This window comes from Neovison vison, chromosome 8 (assembly GCF_020171115.1).
Source record: "Neovison vison isolate M4711 chromosome 8, ASM_NN_V1, whole genome shotgun sequence".
NCBI lineage: Eukaryota > Metazoa > Chordata > Mammalia > Carnivora > Mustelidae > Neogale > Neogale vison.
In genome coordinates, this window is record NC_058098.1 from 59969014 (window position 1) to 59989789 (window position 20776).

General features: G+C 42.6%; 1 protein-coding gene across 1 annotated transcript in view; it reads left to right on the forward strand.

Annotated features, from left to right (window-relative positions):
* SLC9A4 (solute carrier family 9 member A4) overlaps nucleotides 1-20776 on the forward strand; it is a 63700-nt gene that overhangs the window by 15191 nt on the left and 27733 nt on the right. Inside the window, exons 3-5 of the mRNA XM_044262425.1 lie at nucleotides 15202-15461; nucleotides 16869-17086; nucleotides 19722-19924. Coding sequence (XP_044118360.1) covers nucleotides 15202-15461; nucleotides 16869-17086; nucleotides 19722-19924 — 681 coding nt within the window. The remainder of the gene's footprint in view (nucleotides 1-15201; nucleotides 15462-16868; nucleotides 17087-19721; nucleotides 19925-20776) is intronic.

The window sequence follows — 20776 nt, forward strand, 5'->3', positions numbered from 1 at the left end:
TACAATGGGATAACTGATCTCACCTCAGAGAGCGGTTTTGAGGAGGATATGAAAAAATACACAAAGATGTCCAGCACATAGTAGTTGATGACTAAATGTCCCTTTGCCCTTCCCATATTCGAAGGGAAGTTCCACACAAGAAAGGCAATCTGTTGGCATCTGTTGGCATAGAAACGGGAAGAAGTCCTAAACTGCAGACAAACTGGGCCCTGGAGCCTTGGCTGGTTGGGTGTAGGTGCCTGGGGAATGAAATTTACTGCCCCCGCCCTTGCAAGGGCTCAGCAAGTGCACCCGAGCTGTGAGACTCCTCCCCCATGGCTGCTTCTGACCCACCGTGGTGGGGAGAGCAGGTGTCTGGTGCTGGCCCAGCCAGGGGCCCAAGCAATTTCCTTCAGACATGTGCTTTCAACAAAACATTTGGAAGTTAGCTCACAGCTTCCACTGGCAGTGAAATATAGTGCTGACTATGAGGTGCAGGCGTGCGCACACGCCTGCACACATGTGATGCAATGGCAAAAAGAACTTGGGATGAAACAGGATGTTGGAGAGGTCACAGATTCACCAATCTGGAGGAGGCAAATCTGACTCCTAAATGTACCCAATTGGGTAACATCGTTACCTCCCAAATATCCTATAGACTCTTGTTCGCCAGCAGCCTGAAAGATCTGTCCCTTAGATGCATGTCCCAATTCAGGAGCTTACGCACGCAGTACAGGGACAGAGAGGGACACTGCAATTTCACTGGAATTCCTCAAACTTGATTCACATACACTTGTTTGGTTCATTTTCTTTGGGTTGAAAAAACAATGATTGCAGTGGGAATTGTGTAAATCGACTTTCCACCAGCCTACGCCGTGAGCCCTTTAGGGGTGGTTAGAGCTCCCTCCAACTCCGAAGTGCAGGAAAAAAGAACAAAGCCTCCCTGGTTGTCAAGTTGTCCTTCCTTTGTCAGGAGGGAGGTTGAACAGCTGTGGAAATGAATTTGGAAAAGAAACACTTGGGGAGAAAAGCAAACTCTGTAAGCCTTTAGAGAACAAGCAGAATGAGCACAGAAAAGCATGTGCAAGCACTTCTTTCAGAACCATAACGACCACGCGCTGCACAGCGACTGCGCTAAGTGCCCGGATGCAGGAGCACAGGAGCGTTGTCTCAGCCTTTGATGAGCCACCAGCTATCAACATTTGCCTTGTTTCTTCTTAGCTGTAAATTCTTTTTCTTGCCCTACAACCAGGAACCTGCCTGTTCTTCTGTATTGTCTTTTTTCTGTTTGTCGATTTATTTAATTTAGAGAGGAGAGCCTGCACATGGAAGTGGGGGGAGGGGCAGAGGGAGAGACTCTCAAACAGACTCCCTGCTCAGCGTGAGCCCCACTTGGGGCTCCATCGCCCAACCCTGAGATCATGATCTGAGCTGGCCCTGAAATCATGAACCCAAGAAACCAGAGACCCGAAACCAAGAGTTGTTTGCACAACCAAGTGAGCCACCCAGGTGTCCCCTTCTGTATTCTCTTACTGCACTTTCAAGCCATAGAGGTTTCTTAGGAAATTACATAATTCATTAATAAAAGTAATTGACTTGGGAGAAAAGCCTGGAACTACAAAGAGAGCTTCATAGTTCAGTGGTTTTCAATAGAGCCCACCCTCCTGCATTCTCAAGGGTGAGTTGGGTGTGTCGGGCTGCGGCTGGGAAAAAATATGCTCAACGTCAGGTGAAAAGCCCCACGAGTTGGCTGACAAAGAGTTTCCCTATAGCTTCCTAAATGATTGTGTAAGGTGAACAGTAGGTCCAGAAGAACCTGTTGCACAAGGCTGCTCTCTGAAGTGATACCCAGACGGTGGGCTGGAGAAGTGAAGCCATGAGTACTGTCTGGACTGTCTTTCTCCAGATTTTACCCCTCACAACCCAGGACTAGCTATGGTCCTTAGTGAGTAGGAGACTCCTAGCCTGGGAGAAAAACGGAGAGATGGTGAAACCCAGAGCCTTAATTTTAAGGATGCAAGTTCAGTCCTGTTTGAGCCAGAGAGCTCCTGAATTCGAATCATCTATTTACTCCTCATTCTTTTATTCACAAAAAACTATTACTGAGCAACCCCTTTCAGTTTCTGAAAGTTCAGTTTCTCCAAAGAAGCCAATCACCGAGCTCGTCTTCAGTGAATTTAAATCTACTGGTCACAGCTGATGTTTGCTTTTATAGTTAATAAAATTTCTGAGGTTAATAGCCTTTAAATGACTTTTCCTGCCATGTTGGTGTACTAACACCAGATGGTGAAAGATAGCCCTGTGGGCATTTGCTCTAAGCTGATGAGAGGGCGGGCGAGGCCAAGCTGAGGTAGACATTGGAGTGCTAGGCTGCGACCTTCCTTGGATGGTAGTATGGGTGAGGAACAGGTGTTGGTAGGGGCCACGTGATGACTGTTAGGTGAGTTTTGACCTGCTGAGCTTAAGATAACCTATAAGCCATTGAAAAGAATTTTCCCTGAGTTTTAGAAATAGGAGTCTGGAGTGGGGGGGGGGCAGGATCTAATGGACGTACATGCTTGGAAGCCATTGGCAGGTAGGTGGTAATAGTAGCTTTGAAACCTGGCAGCCCTGCTTTCTACCATTCTTCGGGCTGAGAAGAATTTTCAGGCTTTTTGTATGAAGATGAATTTCTCAAAGAAGCTTCTTTGCTGGGCCCTACATCAATAAAGTCCTGCCGCTCACACTTCTTTTTATTAAATCTTCTGACATCTCTTCAGGTCATCTTCTTGGCCTCTGTTCTCTGAGGTTCTAAGCAACATGTATTCAGGGATATCCATCCTAGGACAGCTGGGAAATCCCGTGTTAAGTGTCCTGTCTGGGGTTGCTGATCATCTCTTTCCTCTCTTTAGGAGTGAGGCTGAAGCTTCCTCCATTCTGTCTTTTATTTTATATCATTATGCAGTGCCTGTAGGTCATTGCTGGGTTCCTTAGTTGATTTCCTTTACCCGTCAGAGCCAGCGGTTGTCAAGGAAATGCTCTATGACAGAGTTTAATGTGTCCATGACCCTTCAAACAAAAGAGAAAATTAGCTGGGCTTATTATTTAATTTCCTGTAAGGTCGTTGGGTGCAGATCCCTCTGACAGTCTTTGTACCTGTCCAGTATCTGATGGAGAGTAAGGATCCTTTTTACTGTGATTCTGAAATTTCAATGCTTTTCACATGTATGTGGAGTCAGGAATTAGTTAGGCTTTTTGTTTTTAAGGAATCGAGTTTATGGCAAACTTAATGAATGAGATAAGTTAAAAAGACATACACAAAGTCATCAGGAAGATAGAGATCCCAAAGTAGTCTGTTAGGGCCACCATAATAAATAGCACAGACTGGGGGCTTACACCAGAGAAATGTATTTTCTCAGACTTCAGGAAAAGTCGAACACCAAGGTGCTGGTTGGGTTGGTTTCTGGTGAGACCTCTCCTCCTGGCTGGCAGCTGGCTGCCTTCTGACTGTGACTTCACGTGGCCTTTCTGGTATGCGCTTTCTTGGTACCCCTTCCTTTTCTTATAAGGACACCAGTCTTACTGGATTAGGACCCCTCCCTTATGATCTCATTTTAACTTAATTACCTCTCACTAGACCCAATCTCTTATTCACTCACATTCTGTAGTACTGGATGTTAAGACTTCACATAAATTTGAGGGGGACACAATTCAGCTCAGAGAAGACCCATCAGGAACCCTTCAGGAAATGCTTTACTACCAGACCTCATAAAAGCTGTACCTGGAACCAAGCTGGTTTTAGGGGTTTCAGAAGTACCTAAAGTTCAGGAAAAGAAACAAACAAACAGAAAAGTAAAATCAATGAATCACTGAAGAAGTCGTTAGTGTAAGTTTATTGTGTATAGACACAAAAAGATGTTTGCAAACCAGGAGCACTCAAAACAAAACATGGAATGAGGATATGTTGTGAGCAAGAAGCTTATCTAGTGTGAGGGCAGAGACTGTTCTTTATAGTGATTGGTTACGATATTAGAATTTTCTTAAATGAAAGGGAATTGGTTAGTGGTCACTTCATATCAATTTTAGGGAATTATTTAAGTTTTACTAGATAGAGGGCATCTGGGTGGCTCAGTAGGTTGAGTGTCTGACTCCTGGTTTCGGTTCAGATCATGATCTCAGGGTCCTGAGTTCAAGCTCCGCATCAGGCTCCACATTCAGCTTGAAGTCTGCTTGAGATTCTCTTTCTCTCTGTCTGTCTCTCTGTCTGTCTCTCTCTCTTGTCTACTTGAGATTCTTTCACTCCCTCGGACACTCCCCTTGCTCACTTACTCTCTCTCTCTAAAACAAACAAATAAAATCTTTTAAGTTTTGCTAATGATTTTTGGAGGTGTACGCAAAGAGAGACCCAGGTGGTGCTAGCCTGGCTTGTCTCACAAAATAATGTAAATTAAGTGTTGCTAACTAAACTGGTTTTGTCTGCTCAGGAAATTTTCCAGTCTGGTTTCCATTTGTGTTTGGCTTTCACAGAATCAAGAGTTCCTAATCTTCTGATTGTCAGGAAGGTCCAGATTATGCTGTGGTAATAAACATCCTTCTAAACCTCTTATTTCTTATTTACACTACTGGTTTCTCATGGGTCAGCCAGATGCTCTATTCATCATGGTTGCTCGGGACCCTGGGCTTATAGAGCAAGCACCATATTGAACATTGCTGGGCACTGCTGGGAACTGTGCCACAGGGTAAAAGAGTTATGGAAACTCATCTCAGCAAGCAAGTGTCCCATCTCATAAATTATATATATCACTCCTCGAAACTCATTCAAAATCAAAACTTAGCAAGGCTTAGTCACATGGTGGAGCTGAAAGTGGAGTCCTACCAGGTGCCTTGTAGGAAAAGAGCTATGGGCTAAACTGTGCTAATAAGTATCACATGATCCCTCCAGAGCACCATGGGTCAGTTGCTTAGAATCTGCTCCTTTGTATAGCTCTTTCCAGTTTCACTCCAAGTAGAGTCAACATAATCTACTCAATTATCTTTTCCACTGCTCCTACTCATAATTCTTACTTTTTTGTGCCTCTTTATCATCTCTTAATTGATCTTATGATATTTATTTGTCTATACCTAGTCAAGTCTCCTGTATTTCTCAGAAAATAGAGTTGCTATAGATCATAAACAGGGAGAGGATATTCCTGATAGTTACGTCTATGGACAGTTTTCTCAAGAGTCTGTGTACTCTGTTCTTGAATGGGAAGTCTCATGTTGAAAGCTGCATGAGGCTACCCCTGCCTTAGATTCAGTGTCATAGCAGTCACCCTTACAAGGAGCCACTGAATGGTGGGGAGTATGACTGTGATGTCATGAGGGTTTGTGTATTGAAAGGGTTTTGCTGATTTTTGCAGTGGTTTCTGGTTGGTTAGTTTGTTTGTTTTAGATTTTATTTATTTATTTATTTGAGAGAGAGAGAGAGAAAGAGAGAATGAGTGATCATGAGCAGTGGGAGAAGCAGAGGAAGAGGGAGAAGCAGCCTTCCCACTGTGGAGGGAGCCAGATGCGAGGCTTAATCCCAGGACTCTGGGAGCATAACCCGAGCTGAAGGCAGACACTTAACCAACTGAGCCACCCAGGTGCCCCTCAGTGGTTTTTCTCTCTCTCTCTCTCTCTCTCTTTTTCATTTATTTGACAGAAGGATACACAGCAAGACAGGGAACACAAGCAGGGGTAGTGGGAGAGGGAGAGGGAGAAGGCTTCCCACAGACCAGGGAGCTCGATGTAGGGCTCGATCCCAGGACCTTGGGATCATGACCTGAGCTGAAGGCAGACGCTTAACGACTGAGCCACCCAGGTGCCTCCTCAGTGGTTTCTCTTTTTTTTTAAAAAAAAGATTTTATTCATTTATTTGACAGACAGAGATCACAAGTAGGCAGAGAGGCAGGCAGAGAAAGAGGAGGAAGCAAGCTCCCTGCTGAGCAGAGAGCCCGATGCGGGGCTCGATCCCAGGACCCTGGGATCTTGACCTGAGCCGAAGGCAGAGGCTTTAACCCACTGAGCCACCCAGGTGCCCCCTCAGTGGTTTCTCTTAAAGGGTTGATGTTATTATGATCTTGGGAGGTTTCATGAACTTCTTCAAGGGAACATAACAGGACCATTCCTTGAGCCCCCACCGCCGAACTGTTGTGTTTTACACTGTTTGTGACACATCAAATGTGTGGCTGTGTTTTCCTATACCAGCCAGTTCTCCAACTCTCCAGACTTGGTGTTCTACAGTTTAATTGAATTCTGACACTAATTCTGAATTAACACAGATCCCACAGATGAAGGACTCAGTCCCATTAAATGGCCCCCACTTCAGACATCCATTGCAAGTCTGGGCCACTCATACCGAAATTGGCTGTGAAATTGGGAGTTCCAAAACCCTCTCTTCATGTTTGATAATTTGCTAGAATAGCTCACAGAACTTGGGAAAGCACTATACCTTGGTTGCCAGTTAGTTATAATGGATGCAAATCAGGAAGAACCAAATGAAAAAGAGACATAAAGCAAGATATAGAAGGAAGGGTTGGTATTCCATGTCCTCTCCAGGCGTGCCATCATCCTGGCATCAACCTGGAGACTTTCTGACTCTGGTAATTTCAGATTTTTCTGGAGGTTTCATTACATAGGCATAATTGATTAAATCATTGGGCATTGGTGATTGAACTCAATCTCTAGCCCCTCCACCTGCAGATCATGGAGTGGGGATGAAAGTTACAACCTTCTAATCACTTGGTTGGTTCCTCTGGCAACCAGCTCACCTCCAGAAGCTCTCTGGAACCCGGACAAGAGTAACCTCATTAGCAGAAACTCAGGTGTGGTCAAAAATGGTCCGTTATGAATAACAAAGGATGCTCTTCTCACTCAGGAAATGGCAAGGTTTTTAGGAACTCTGTGCAAGGTATTGGAAACAAAGACAATAAATACAGATTTTTCTGTTATATCACATTACTGCATCTCCATCTCGAGTGAAGAGGGTAAATCTAATCTTGTTTCCATGAATGCCGTGGACATGTTTGAGATTTAGCATTGGCTGAGATTTCCCCTCCAATATGTGAAAAAGATCCACAAGATTGTGATTGAAATGAGTCCAAAGAAAATCTTTTACAACTTTAATGACATCCAGAGCCATGTAATTTGGAGAGATAAGAATTGTTTTTCATGTAGTCATAGGGACTGCATCTGTAAGTGTAGTCTTCTTAAATTATATGTGCTACTTTAGCTTCTCAAACTAGCATGCATCTTTCTGGCAGTGTATACCGGTGTCCAGGGACAGGGCTGGCCCAACTGACTTTCCCAGATCCTGGGAACAGACTGAGTAGCTCTTTAGAACCCGGAGGGCTATGCATAGGAGTTTTCGTTTGTGGCAACAACATGCAAATCTTTGAGTCTTAATCATATCCCCTGTGTTTCCTCTAGATTTGAGAGTCAAATAAACTCCTAGGTCCCACTAACACTCATTCAAATATGCCTTTTTTGGGGACTTGTGGAATGTCTGGCCCCACATCTTGGCTTCACTCCTTGGAATATGAGCACATCTGCAGAGGTTGTCTATATGTGGGTTGTTCTAAGGTCAGGCAGAAGGTACAATGGGACCGAATAAACTCATTGAGCTGGGATACAATCACTAAGCTTCTGTTGTGTCCATTTTGAAACCTAACATCACAATTTCCTTTCAAACACTCAGCCAAGATTTTTCTCAAAATCTGGCCTCACTTTACTTAAACCAAAGAGACCAATATTATAACAGCTTTGTAAAATATGCTGGGTAGAGTTGGATAGATATTGTTTAGGTCAGCCATGCGCCAGACATTCAAAGGGCATTTAGATGCACAAGAGATGTATAGGGGAAATTCCTATTAAAGAAGATGGGGGGGGGCTTAGAGAAACGGGGAGCTCAGACCACCATGCAGAGTGACCCCAGCTGAGCGAAAGGGGACTGAAGGGAAACCGGAGGAGACTGGCTGACTGCATTTCTGAGAGGGCTTATAAGCCCAGTGGGAGTCTTCAGGCTAAGAACATCCATCAGAGGATCCTGCACCTTCCAAGACTGGGCCTGCCTTAGGGCGCTGCCAGACCAGGTCCTTGGCTGAGGACAGCAGTAGGAATCAAGGTGTAGTCCCTGGCTTCTCAGTTTCATTCCCTGCAGTTGGAGACCTGAGGGCTCCAGGTGATGGACAGAGAAGCAGGATTAGAAAGGACATACACAATGTTGGTTAGGCATACATCTCTGTGTACCTTCCTCCCTGCTTATCTGTGATGCAAAGGAATTAAAAACACAAATGCAGACTAGCACTTGCCACCTGTGGGGAGGTGTGTGGACAGGATGGTGCAGAAAACAGCGACAGAGTACAATAGAGATATATGAATTATTGAAAATATATAGCTCTTGTGTCAGAGTGTTTCTATATAATGTTTATATTATAAACGGGTAAATTAATTCACACATAAATAAAACATGATGTGTGAGTCTATTGTTAAAGATGAAGAGGAGAATGGAGATAGAAGGTGAAACAGCTGTGACTCTTGGATTTCTTGCAGGAGTAACTGAAGAGAAGGAGATGCCATTGAACCATGAGATGCTATGGACCCTGAGAAACACTCTGGGGGTTTCAGAGGGGAGGAGGGTAGGGGAAGGGGTAACAGGGTGATGGGTATTGAAGAGGACATGTGCTCTTATGAGCACTGGGTACTATACTTAACTAATGATTTACTGAACACTGCATCAAGGGCTAATTATGTACTACACAGTGGCTAACTGAACATAATAAAAAAATTTTTAAAGAATTTTAAAAAAGAGAAAATTTTCAAATGATGCTGACAGGAGAAAATAAACCAAATGTAGTATATATATATATAAAAAGAAAGGACATACGTGTGTGTGTGTGTGTGTGTGTGTGTTTACATGAGATTTACAGATGTATTTATAAATATATATGCATATACTGTGTCTATATATAATATTTAGAGTGGCTTTCTCTGGGAGAAACTGGGAGACAATATGGGGATTTTACTTTGTCCTTTTAAAATTTCTGTGCATCAGCATGAGTATTCTTAAGCAAATCTGGTGTGAAATTTCAGCAAGTCTCTCCCTCTCTCTATTTAAGGCAATCCCTTTCCTAATTGCACCAATGTACAGAGCTCATGATGTAAGAGTATGTGTGTCTTTGCTTGAGTCAATTTGCATTCAGCAAATTTTTTGCTGCTGCTTCTTCTTCTTCTTTAAAGGTTTATTTTTTTAAGCAAGAGAGAGAGAATGAGTGGGTGGTGGAGGGAAGGTGTCAGAGGGAGAGGGAGAAGATCCCCCACTGAGCGGGGAGCTTGCTTCAGGTCTCGATCCCAGGACCCTGAGATCATGACCTGAGTTGAAATCAAGAGTTGGCTGTTTAACTGACCAAACCAGCTATGAATCCCTTTTTCTTCTTCTTATACACCTTCCCCAGCTTCTTCTCCTTTTCCCAGAAGATGTCTAGAAACATTTCTTTAGGGGAGGAAGGGAGCCTGTTTACAATCTTCTTCTACATATCCCTCTATCTAACCAAGCTTGTTGGCTACTGGCTACTAATCACATTAAAAAGCAGGAACTAATCCAGACACTGAAAACATGTGTCCTAGGCTCCCTAAAGAAATAAAATGGAGTCATTTGGAGGAAAGCCACAGATAAGGACTTTTTGAAATTCAAAATCAAGTTGTAGCCTGAGAGATTGACAATGAAAATCTGCTAGTCTGTAATACAAGTCAATTCATTTTGGTTATAGAAGCTGTACTGGATTGAATAGTGCCCCCCTCCCCCAAAAAAGAACTCATGTCCACCCAGAACAAGATCACATGAGATGTGATCTTATTTGGAAATAGTTCTTTACAGATACAATTAGTTAAAATGAACTCACACTGGAGTGAGGTGGGTTCTAGTCCAAGGACTAGTATCCTTGTAAGAAGACAATGTGAAGACACAGAGGAGGGGACACACAGAGAAGTCCATATGTGGACAGTGGCAGAGACCACAGTCCTATGTCCACAAGTCAAGGAACACCAAGGCCTTCCAACAACCACCAAAAATGAAGAAGAAGCAAAGAACTATCCTTTCCTAGAAACTTCAATGGAGTGTGGCCCTCTCAGCACCTTGATTTTGGACTTCTAGCCTCCAAGACAGTAAGAGAGAATCAAATTTCTGTCCAGGTTTGGGGTGTGCTGTTACAGCTGCTCTGGGAAACTCATACAGAGGGCAATGTGACAAAGCTGCACAGGGGAGGGGAGGTGCACTGGACACCCTCCTCATGTCTCCCCTCCCCATTCAGCAAAGTCCATTAGTGATACAGCATCCTACATGAGGAGTGGAGACAACCGAGTGACGTTGAGGACTGACCTTTCCACCAACTCATATTCCAAAGACAAAAGCCATTCTGTTCTGGATAAGACTTTTTTTTTCTTATAATTCTCTTTACTAAAGGTATTGTCGTTCCCAAAGCTAGAGGATGTAGGGATGGAAGTTTCCATTTAAAGGTAAGTGCTCACAGCTGCAAGGGCCATGCAGGAACAGGAAACCACACAACACATTGTCATTTCCGAAACATCATGGCAATATAAAAGAGTCAAAAAAAGGTCCAAAAGGATCTTTAAGGGAAAATTAGATGGAACAAAATTGGAGGCTATAAAATGGCATATTGTGAATGCATGAGAATCCCTTATACGAGGAGGTAGCATCATAGTTTAAGACCCATTATTAGGGAAACCCAAACACAACAAATCACTTTCAGATTTTAACTAACAAATTCCCAGGAAAACAGAAACATTCCTGGTTTTTTCCCCCATTTATTGTTTTCTTTGGAATTGAATTTATTCTATTAACTTTACTTCTTTGTAAGTTAGTGTACAAAGACTAAATGTGAAAAGTCACTACTCTTGCAATATCTTGTAGCAAAACCCTAATATCTTTTTTTCTTTTCTTTTCTTTCTTTCTTTCTTTCTTTCTTTCTTGAGAGAGAGTATATGTGTACAGTGAGAGGGAGGGGTAGAGGGAGCAAGAGAGAGAGAGCACCAGGCTGGGTGTGGAGCCTGACTTGGGCTGGATCTTGCGACCCTGAGATCATGACCTGAGCCCAAATCAAGAGTTGGACGCTTAACTGACTGAGCCACCAGGTGCCCCCAAACCCTATCTTAAAGAAGGTGATATACAAGTCTGTGATTCAGAAAGGAAACAAGTCTGTGATTCAGAGGTTCTGTAGGGAAAAGTAGACAGTACAAGAACATTTTCCCAATGAAAATGTTTCCCAATTTGACATGCAAGGATCCAAACCAGATTAAGAAAGAAGAGAACAGATTTCCAAGAGAGGGCAGCAGGGAGAAAGACCTGAAGTATCACTGTAAGAAAGAAGTGCTCTACATTTGGCCAGATTAGGTGCACCCTGGTGGGTGTGGGAGGGCCGTGGAATGGCAGCCAGCACGGAGAACAGTATTTAAGTGTTGGTTACAGTATAAGCAAGTTGTGTATGTTCTGTGGAGTGCCTATAGTTGTAATAGTAACCAGCTAAATATGTAAGACTTGAAGAATGGAATATTTAAATTCTTCTTAAGAAAAAAGAATACCAATTCGTCCTTCAGAGATGTAGTACAAAGTACTATGCTTTCCATAGACTCCCAGGGAAGGACATGATATGGGAATAAGAACCCATCCTGCCCCAGCCCCTTACCTCCCATCTCCAGAAATAGACTTAAGTATAAAAGTAGTAGTAAGTAAGTATAAAAGTAGTAGTAGTACTTTTACAAAGGTAATAGTAGTAAATATAAAAAAATTAACGTGTTAACAACTGGACTCTGGGGAGTTCTGTCTACATGCCACAAACTTTTAAACAATTCTGCTGAAAACATTTTCAGATAGGCCAATCGAAATTTAAAACCTGTTGCAAATCCCATATTGTCTAACTTTTTTTCTTTCTCATTCTAGCTTTATTGAACTATAATTGACATATACCCTGGATAAGATTTTTTTTTTGAAAAATGTATTTTCTTTCCTTTTTTTAAAAAAAAATATTTTATTTATTTGTTAGAGAATGAGAGAGTGAAAGAGAAGGCACAAGCAGAGGGAACAGCAGGCAGAGGGAGAAGCAGGTTCCCTGCTGAGCAGGAAGCCCAATGCAGGGTTTGATCCCAGGACCCTGGGATCAGGACCTGAGCCAAAGGCAGATGCTTAACCACCATGCAGGCATCCCTGGATAAAATTTTTGCTCTCCACAGAAATGGATAACAAATCAAGCGGAGAAAGACAAATATCATATGATCTCCCTGATATGAGGGAGTGGTGATGCAACATGGGGGCTTAAGTGGGTAGGAGGAGAATCCATGAAACAAGACGGGATAGGGAGGGAGACAAACCATAAGTGACTCTTAATCTCACGAAACAAACTGTGGGTTGCTGGGGGGAGGGGGGTTGGGAGAAGGGGGGTAGGGTTATGGACATTGGGGAGGGTATGTGCTTTTGGGTAAATTGGAAGGGGAGATGAACCATGAGAGACTATGGACTCTGAAAAACAATCTGAGGGGTTTGAAGTGGCGGGGGGGGGGGTGGGAGGTTGGGGTACCTGGTGGTGGGTATTATAGAGGGCACAGCTTGCATGGAGCACTGGGTATGGTGAAAAAATAATGAATACTGTTTTTCTGAAAATAAATAAATTGGAAAAAAAAAAGAGAAATGGATAACAAAGTGTGTTAACAGTCTATACAGTAACTCTAGGGCACACATGAACAGAGACACACATTGCCACAGACCAGCTGCTTGTGCTATTTCTGCTACTGGAGAACAACCTCACTCAAACAAATGAGGCATTCCTTAGAAAATAAATGCAAATGAGTTGAAGTGGGGCTTTGCTTTAAATGTACCTTGATGGTTTATGATTTTTGAACCTAACAAGAAGCCAGCCTAGGCTTCTTCATTGACCATCTCTGTGAGAAAAACAAATATTTTTTAAAGATTTTTATTTATTTGACAGACACAAATCACAAGCAGGCAAAGAGGCAGGCAGAGAGAGAGAGAGAGAGAGAGAAAGAGAGGAGGAAGCAGGCTCCCTGTTTAAGCAGAGAGCCCAATGTGGAACTTGATCCCAGGACCCTGAGATCGTGACATGAGCTGAAGACAGAGGCTTTAACCCACTGAGCCACCCAGGCGCCCAGAAAAACAATTTTTAATCAAAGGTGATGTCATGGGGTATCAGCAGAGGCCCTTCACAGAGCAGATCTGGAAAGGGCAGGACTGGGATAAGGGCTGGAGAAGGAATGGCAGATGAAAGACCATGGCCAAAGGGTCAGTGTGTATTCAGAGCTGCCAGTAGTTCTGGTAAGCCCCATGGGTGAAGTCAAGGCCAGTATCCAAATACTATCATGGCACACTGTAGAACAGAGGTGACACTGAGTGTCTCAGTAAGGAAAGACGAATTGGGGATGGAGAAGTCAGAGTCACACAGGAGGCTCAGGCCTGGGCAAGTCTTGCAGGTCACAGAGTGGGGGATCATTCCAGAAGTAAGGTGAGAGCCAGAGTAATGAATGGGATAGAGACCCAACCATACTGGAGGGTCTGTCCACTCCTGTGGTTCCACGTACAGCAGATAATCATTGACCTTATTTCCTTGAGTGTTAGCTTCTGCTCCTGCTCTGATCCCCCCCCCCATTTTTCCTAGTATAGGCAAACAAAGGCCAATATGTATATTTGTGGTTTATCAGGGCTGTTCAGGGCCTGATCTTCTCAAAGGTCTTCAATATCCTCAGAGATCTCACTTTATCTGTGTGTCTCATTAACAGTGTGACAGCTGCCCCTTTTCAGAAGTTCAGTCTAAATTCTGGGCTGCCAAGCACATGAAGCAGCGATTCCTAGATTACTGTAATTCATTCATTCATTTAGATTTTATTTATTTATTTGAGAGTTAGAGGGAGAGAGAGAATGCAAGTGGGAGAAGGAGCAGAGGTAGAGGGACAAGCAGACTCCCTGATGAGTGTGGCTCCATCCCAGGACCCTGAGATCATGACCTGAGCCAAAATCAAGAGTCGGATGTTTAACCACGTCAGCCATGTGCCCCCCACTCTAATTTCTTACACATGTTGAACTGAATAGAGAAATAGCAGGAAAATTGGGAGTGTGTATCAGGTGGGCTCCAGTGGTGTGAAGGATTCCACGAGATGACATATATTCAAAGTATAGTAGGTCGGGTCCAACTGAGAGAGAGAAACCACACAGTAGGTTAAACAGAGAAGTTTTAATATCGAAATGATTAACTATAACAAAGGACTAGCTGTAAGCTAGGAGAACTCTTCCAGGTACCCTTAGAGTAGGGTAACAGGTTTACCAAAACATAAACTTGAAAGGGATTCCCACCTCCCTGGAGGTGTGGATGGACCACTGGGCAGGAGATGAGCTGGCCTCGAGTTGCTGGGCAAAGAGCAGGGCACCCTCAGGGAGGCAGGCAGGGAGAGGGCATCAGTAGTTGGTGGCACGCGGTGTGCAGTGGGAGGCTGGGCTTAGGAGGGAGCACAGGGCCTTCTGAGAGGGCTGTGTGGGCAGGGGAGAGGAGAGGGTTTCCACACAGTGGGCTGCCCAGGCCCCTGACGACAGACATGCTGCATGAGGGTTATGCCAGGGCTTCTTTTTTCCATGTCAGGAGGTCCACGGACAAGTTATCCCCAGAGGAGGCCGTAACTTACAGACCAATTTCTTCCAAGGCCTGTGACCCGCCCCTCCAAGGACCTAGAGGAAGTCCTCTCAATCACCTGCCTGACTCTTGCCCCTCCCACCGGAAGTTGCTGGAAAGTCCCTTCTCCCAGCAATGTCCCTTCAGCGCCCTCTGCTGAGAGAGCTGTAACATGCGGCTCCCTTGAAGGAGAAAAATTCTGCAGAGGGAATTCCGTTGTTTATTATAGAGCCTGTATTGAAAGGTGCATTTGGAGCTGGGAGGAAATTAAACTAGTTGATAACTGAAACAGAGAGCTTCGCAAAGAGACTGGCACAGAGTAGGTGCTCAGTGACTGACAGCTGTATTAGACTCTTACCCACTGTAATGAATAAGAGTAAATTATGTAGAATGATTTTAAAGTTAGGTGTAAGACATATTAATATATATGGTCCTGTAATTCACTTATGTATTACTCAACTGGACACGAAGTTAAGAATCTGTGTGTCAAGTAATTCTCATTTCTAATTCATGTTTCTTTCATTTTCTTTTTGTCTAGGTCTTATACAATATATTAATTGCCTTCACAAAGATGCATAAATTTGAAGACATAGAACCTGTTGACATTTTGGCTGGATGTGCCCGATTCATTATTGTGGGTGTTGGAGGAGTGTTTTTTGGCATAATTTTTGGGTTTATTTCTGCATTTATCACGCGTTTCACTCAGAATATCTCTGCCATCGAACCACTCATCGTCTTCATGTTCAGCTACCTGTCTTACTTAGCTGCGGAAACACTCTACCTCTCCGGCATCCTGGCGTGAGTACAAACCAAGGACTGACTCTTACAGCAATAAAAGAGAATGCAGGACCGCACGGCGTGGACTAGCATTTGCAGAAGGCAGAACTTTTGACACTAATCTGCAAAGGTGTTGCTGGATTTAGGTTTTTTAAACTTCTGTAAAATCTGATTCGGGGCCTTTGCCAAACAAATGTTCTTTCCCCCCAGCCTTTGTATTTGCTCTTCTCCTGAATGACCTTAGCAGAGCAGAGCAATTACGAGGTCAATTTGAAAGACTCAAAAGCTCTGATGCAGAGAAGAACTAGAAGTTCAAGCTTAAAGCCTCGTTTCAATAGCTTTTTTTTTCCCCCTTGAAAAATTCATTATTTTGAAGGTAAAGGGCAGCATACCATGAAGGACTGTCATTCCTGAGCTCTGCCTTCTGCTATTTCCCTTAAATCACATCACACCACACTGGAATGAGACTAGGTAGATGGGATAAGACCAGAGGTCCAGATTTCTTTTTCCTAATGAAACTATTTGTAAATATTTATCCTTCCATAGGTCTTGGAATGAGGTTTCTTAACTTGACTTGCTATATCTGGTCATGTTGTTTTTTTCTATGGCATTATCCTCATACCCAGCTACTCAGGCAGAAATATTTAATTTTATTGCATAGAAATACCTATTTTAATTAAATATAATAGTACAAAATCTAGATGCTCATTATTGTCCCACCTTAAAAGTGGTATAAATTACTTAGACAAGGCAAAGATTTTTTTCTCTTCCCCTGGCCTCAGGTGACCACCCACCACCATCTTCCCCACTGACTTGCTAGTGACCCTAGAGTAAAAACATTTTAAATAAAAAATTTCTCATTAAATTGTTGTAAGAAACATTGCTCAGGTGGGGGAAATGAGAGCCTTGCTTCATTATTCTTTCCAGAAACACTTCTGCTTTGGGTTTGTGCACCCAGTACACAAATGGTTGATACCATTTTCTTTTTTTTTTTTTTTTAAGGTTTTATTTATTTTTTGACAGAGAGAGAAATCACAAGCAGGCAGAGAGGCAGGCAGAGAAAGAGGTGGAAGCAGCCTCCCCACTGAGCAGAGAGCCCGATGTGGGACCCTCAGTTCCCAGGACCCTGAGATCATGATCCGAGCTGAAGGCAGAGGCTTAACCCACTGAGCCACCCAGGACCCCCTGATGCCATTTTCTTGTGAGAAATCCATGCCATGTCCACCTTCTCTAACACATTAATTTGAGAAAACTCTTTGGGGAAGGAGAAGGGAAATAAAGAAAACCTGTGGGGAAAGGGAAAGGGCAATGGAGACGATGTTTTCTCTGGATAAAAACAAGATGTGTGTATCTATGACATCACCAGGAGGGAGTTTTTCAGGGAGGGGGAAATCTCGGGCTTCTCCTGAGACTGTCTTCTTTCTGCAGAATCACAGCCTGTGCAGTAACAATGAAGAAGTATGTAGAGGAAAATGTGTCCCAGACATCCTACACCACCATCAAGTATTTCATGAAGATGCTGAGCAGCGTCAGCGAAACCTTGATCTTCATCTTCATGGGCGTGTCCACCATTGGGAAGAACCATGAGTGGAACTGGGCCTTCATCTGTTTCACCCTGGTCTTCTGCCAGATCTGGAGAGCCATTAGTAAGAGACAGCAGGACCCACAGAGGCTTCTGCCTGCTTGCTTTTTACAAATATTCTTTTCCCTTTCTGTAGTGTAACAGCCTAAGTAGTGAGGTGACACTAACTGGTTTTACAGGTTAGGGGAGAAGAGGCACTTTGTAGGGACCAGGAATGTTGTCTATGTGCTCCCTCACTCAGTTCAGAGAAACTAGAGGCTAAGAAGGTTGTGCACTGAAGCAAGGCTGGGGCAAGGAGTTTGTTTCTCTTTTTTATTTGAAGAAAGAATTTCACGTCTACACATTTAAATATAACTCAATAAATTTATCCCTTGTTCTTCATTTCCTTGTTAGTTTTTACCCTCTTGCACCTTAAATAAGATATAGGTTATACACTGTGAGCATTTACACTTTTATTACAAGAAAAGTGAGATCTCACTACTTGTATTCTATGTAAGGCAGGTACTGCCAGAAAACAGTCCCCTAAAACCCACAGGTTATTTTAGTTGAGGGTTGAGTTTGACGTACAGAAAACCAAGGACCAGGAAGTGAATCTTTATTTTATTTATTTTTTTAAATATCTTTTTTTTAAGATTTTATTTATTTATTTGAGAGAGAATAACTGGGAGAGAGCATGAGCGAGGAGAAGGTGAGAGGGAGAAGCAGACTCCCCGTTGAGTTGGGAGCCCGAGGCGGAACTCGATCCCAGGACTCCGGGATCATGACCTGAACTGAAGGCAGTCACTTAACTGACTGAGCCACCCAGGCACCCTGAATCTTTATTTTTAAAAGCTCTTATTACTAATTAGTAAAGGCAATTCTATAATGTAACTGACTTCACCCGTATAAAATGTGCCTAGCTTAAAAACATGAGATCTCTTGACTAATGGCTACGTTTTTATCTTGTACATCATGTTTCTGGGCTAGCGAGAACATTAAGTACGGAATGACATTATAAGTGCTGCCCTTTGATTAGAAGCAGTTTTATTTTTAAGTGATTTTGACCAGGATTTGAAACATTTGCTTGATTGACTTTATCAATATTTTCAAGCTAATTACAGTTAAAGAGAAATTAGGGGAAATGATTCAAGAACTTACCTTGAACATGCAATTCTAAATTAATTTAAGGTGGGTTTTAAATCTAGGAAAGAATAACAAGAATGCAAAAATATTAAAATATTCAAAAAACCAACTCTGAATATGTATGCATGTTCGGTTTCTTGGAATGAAAAGAATTAAGGAAACTGTGTTATTAACAATACAAATGTATAATTTCAAATCAAATCTCAGCATGGCTAATAACTAGCTATATTCAAAATCGTCTTCCTCAACCACAAAATGGGAGGCATGAACAAATTTTCTGGGTTCCCTTCCCTCTCTAATGTCAAGAGAAGTAATATTACTGAACTTCAGCCCAGCCAACAGGAGTATAAACCATCTAAGAAAGGATTAATATTTTGGATACCTCAATATTGTTGGTCCTTGGTGACAAGGACCTTGGTGACCAACTCCCTCATATTCTAGCGGAGAGAATGGCTGACTGGGTCACGTCACAGTGAGGGACAGAGCCAGCTGACAGAATCCAGGTCTCTCTCCCAGCCTCTTCTCATCCCCAGCCTGACTTGTGGCTGATAGTAGCCATGAAGGCTTATAACGCAAAGTCTCTGCTTTCTGTTATATATAGATATTTAATTTATGTAAGCCTTCCATCTACCTTCTGAGGTAAATATTACCATTACCTCCTCCAGAGAGATGGACTACATGAAAAAATTAGAACCTTAGCCAAGGTCACATACTAGTATGTGAAGGAGCCAGGACACATAAAACAAAATGAAAAATTTTAGATTTTACCATCTCTCACATCATCCATGTGCCTGTCATCAAGGGTTTCGTGCTGTGAGGTCTGTGTGATTAGAAGTCACACGTGGATATTGAGAATTTTATTCTACAGTAAAAGCTCCTTAGAGCTTTAGTGAAGGACCTTTCCCACCAGGAAGCAGCGCATTGGTGGTAAGCTAGGTCATGCTGGCCACTCAGAGATAGAAAAATCAGTGAGGTAGAAAACACCTCTGTGTTTTAAACAAGCTCTGTCACCCTCCACCTTCCACTTACTGATGGTAAGAACTAGCCCCCCCTCCTTTGAGCCCTTGCCAATTTTCTTGTTTGCATTGAACCTCAAGAAGAACCAAACCAACCACAAAAGTTTTGCTTACCCAGCAGAGACCACAATCACTAAGAGAGTCCTCTTATGTTTAAAATTATATGCCTCCTTTGGTTACTTATTGAGAACATGAGATGACAAAAATGTTTCTATCCCCCGAGTAATACCCTTGCTTTACCTAGTTTTGAAAGGCAGAGCAAAAATTTTGAGTATAGATTAGAATATATATGTCACGTCATATCTAAAAGTATCAAGATTTTATGACTTTAAACACACACACATGCACACAAGCTAGGAAGCTAACAACGTGAAGTACTATGTTCACAACTACTTAAGAAATGAAGTTTTGTAGGATGTTCTGTTTGGGATGGACAAGCATAGATGTGATGAAATTAGGTTGCATTGTTTTGTGGGCACAAACACACAATTTGGGTACGTTAGCATTGTATATCTACTCATTCATGACCCTCTGCTCTAATACATATTTTCCCCTTTCTAGGCGTATTTGCTCTCTTCTATGTCAGTAACCAGTTTCGGACTTTCCCCTTCTCCATCAAGGACCAGTGCATAATTTTCTACAGTGGTGTCCGAGGAGCTGGAAGTTTTTCACTTGCATTTTTGCTTCCTCTGTCTCTTTTTCCTAGGAAGAAAATGTTTGTCACTGCTACTCTAGTAGTTATATATTTTACTGTATTTATTCAGGTTAGTAGATTTTTTTTATATCTGAAATAAGTAGAGTCTTTCAAGATAATGTATTAAATACATATAGTACCAAAAAAAGGGATGCTTTGTCTAATTTTTCAACATATGCTCAGTACTCCAACTAAATTCCCAAATACTTCTAGATCATGTTTGTGTTCATCCTTTAACCTCTAAAATATGTTTCTTTTTAATCAATAAGATATATTAGTCAAAATATTCCTGGGTAGCAGGTGAATGATAGTTACTCTAATGTGTTTTACTGAAAACAAGATTTCCATTAGTACTGGATAGCTCAAATTTTTATTTTAGCTGGAGTTTTTTCTCAGCAAACTAATGAGCGGTTATTTTAAGGTATGACACTAAATTCCTGCCTTAAAGTAATGCCTTTTTTTTTAGGGGCACCCGGGTGGCTCAGTGGGTTAAAGCCTCTGCTTTCGGCTCAGGTCATGATCCTAGGGTTCTGGGATTGAGCCCCACATCGGGCTCTTTGCTCAGCAGAGAGTCTGCTTCCTCCCTCTCTGCCTGTTTCTCTGCCTACTTGTGATCTCTGTCTATCAAATAAATAAATAAAATCTTCAAAAAAGTAATGCTTTTTTTTAAAGAGAAATGTGATTAAAGCTATGCTTTTTTTTCTTTTAAAGAATTATTTATTTATTTGTTTATTTGGCAGAAAGAGACAGCAATAGAGGGAACACAAGAAGGGCTAGTGGGAGAGAGAGAAGAAGGCTTCCCACTGAGTAGGGAACTGACATGGGGCTTGATCCCAGGACACTGGGATCATGGCCTGAGGCAAAGGCAGACACTTAAGGACTGAGACACCCAGGAGTCCCAAAGTAATATCTATTTTCATTG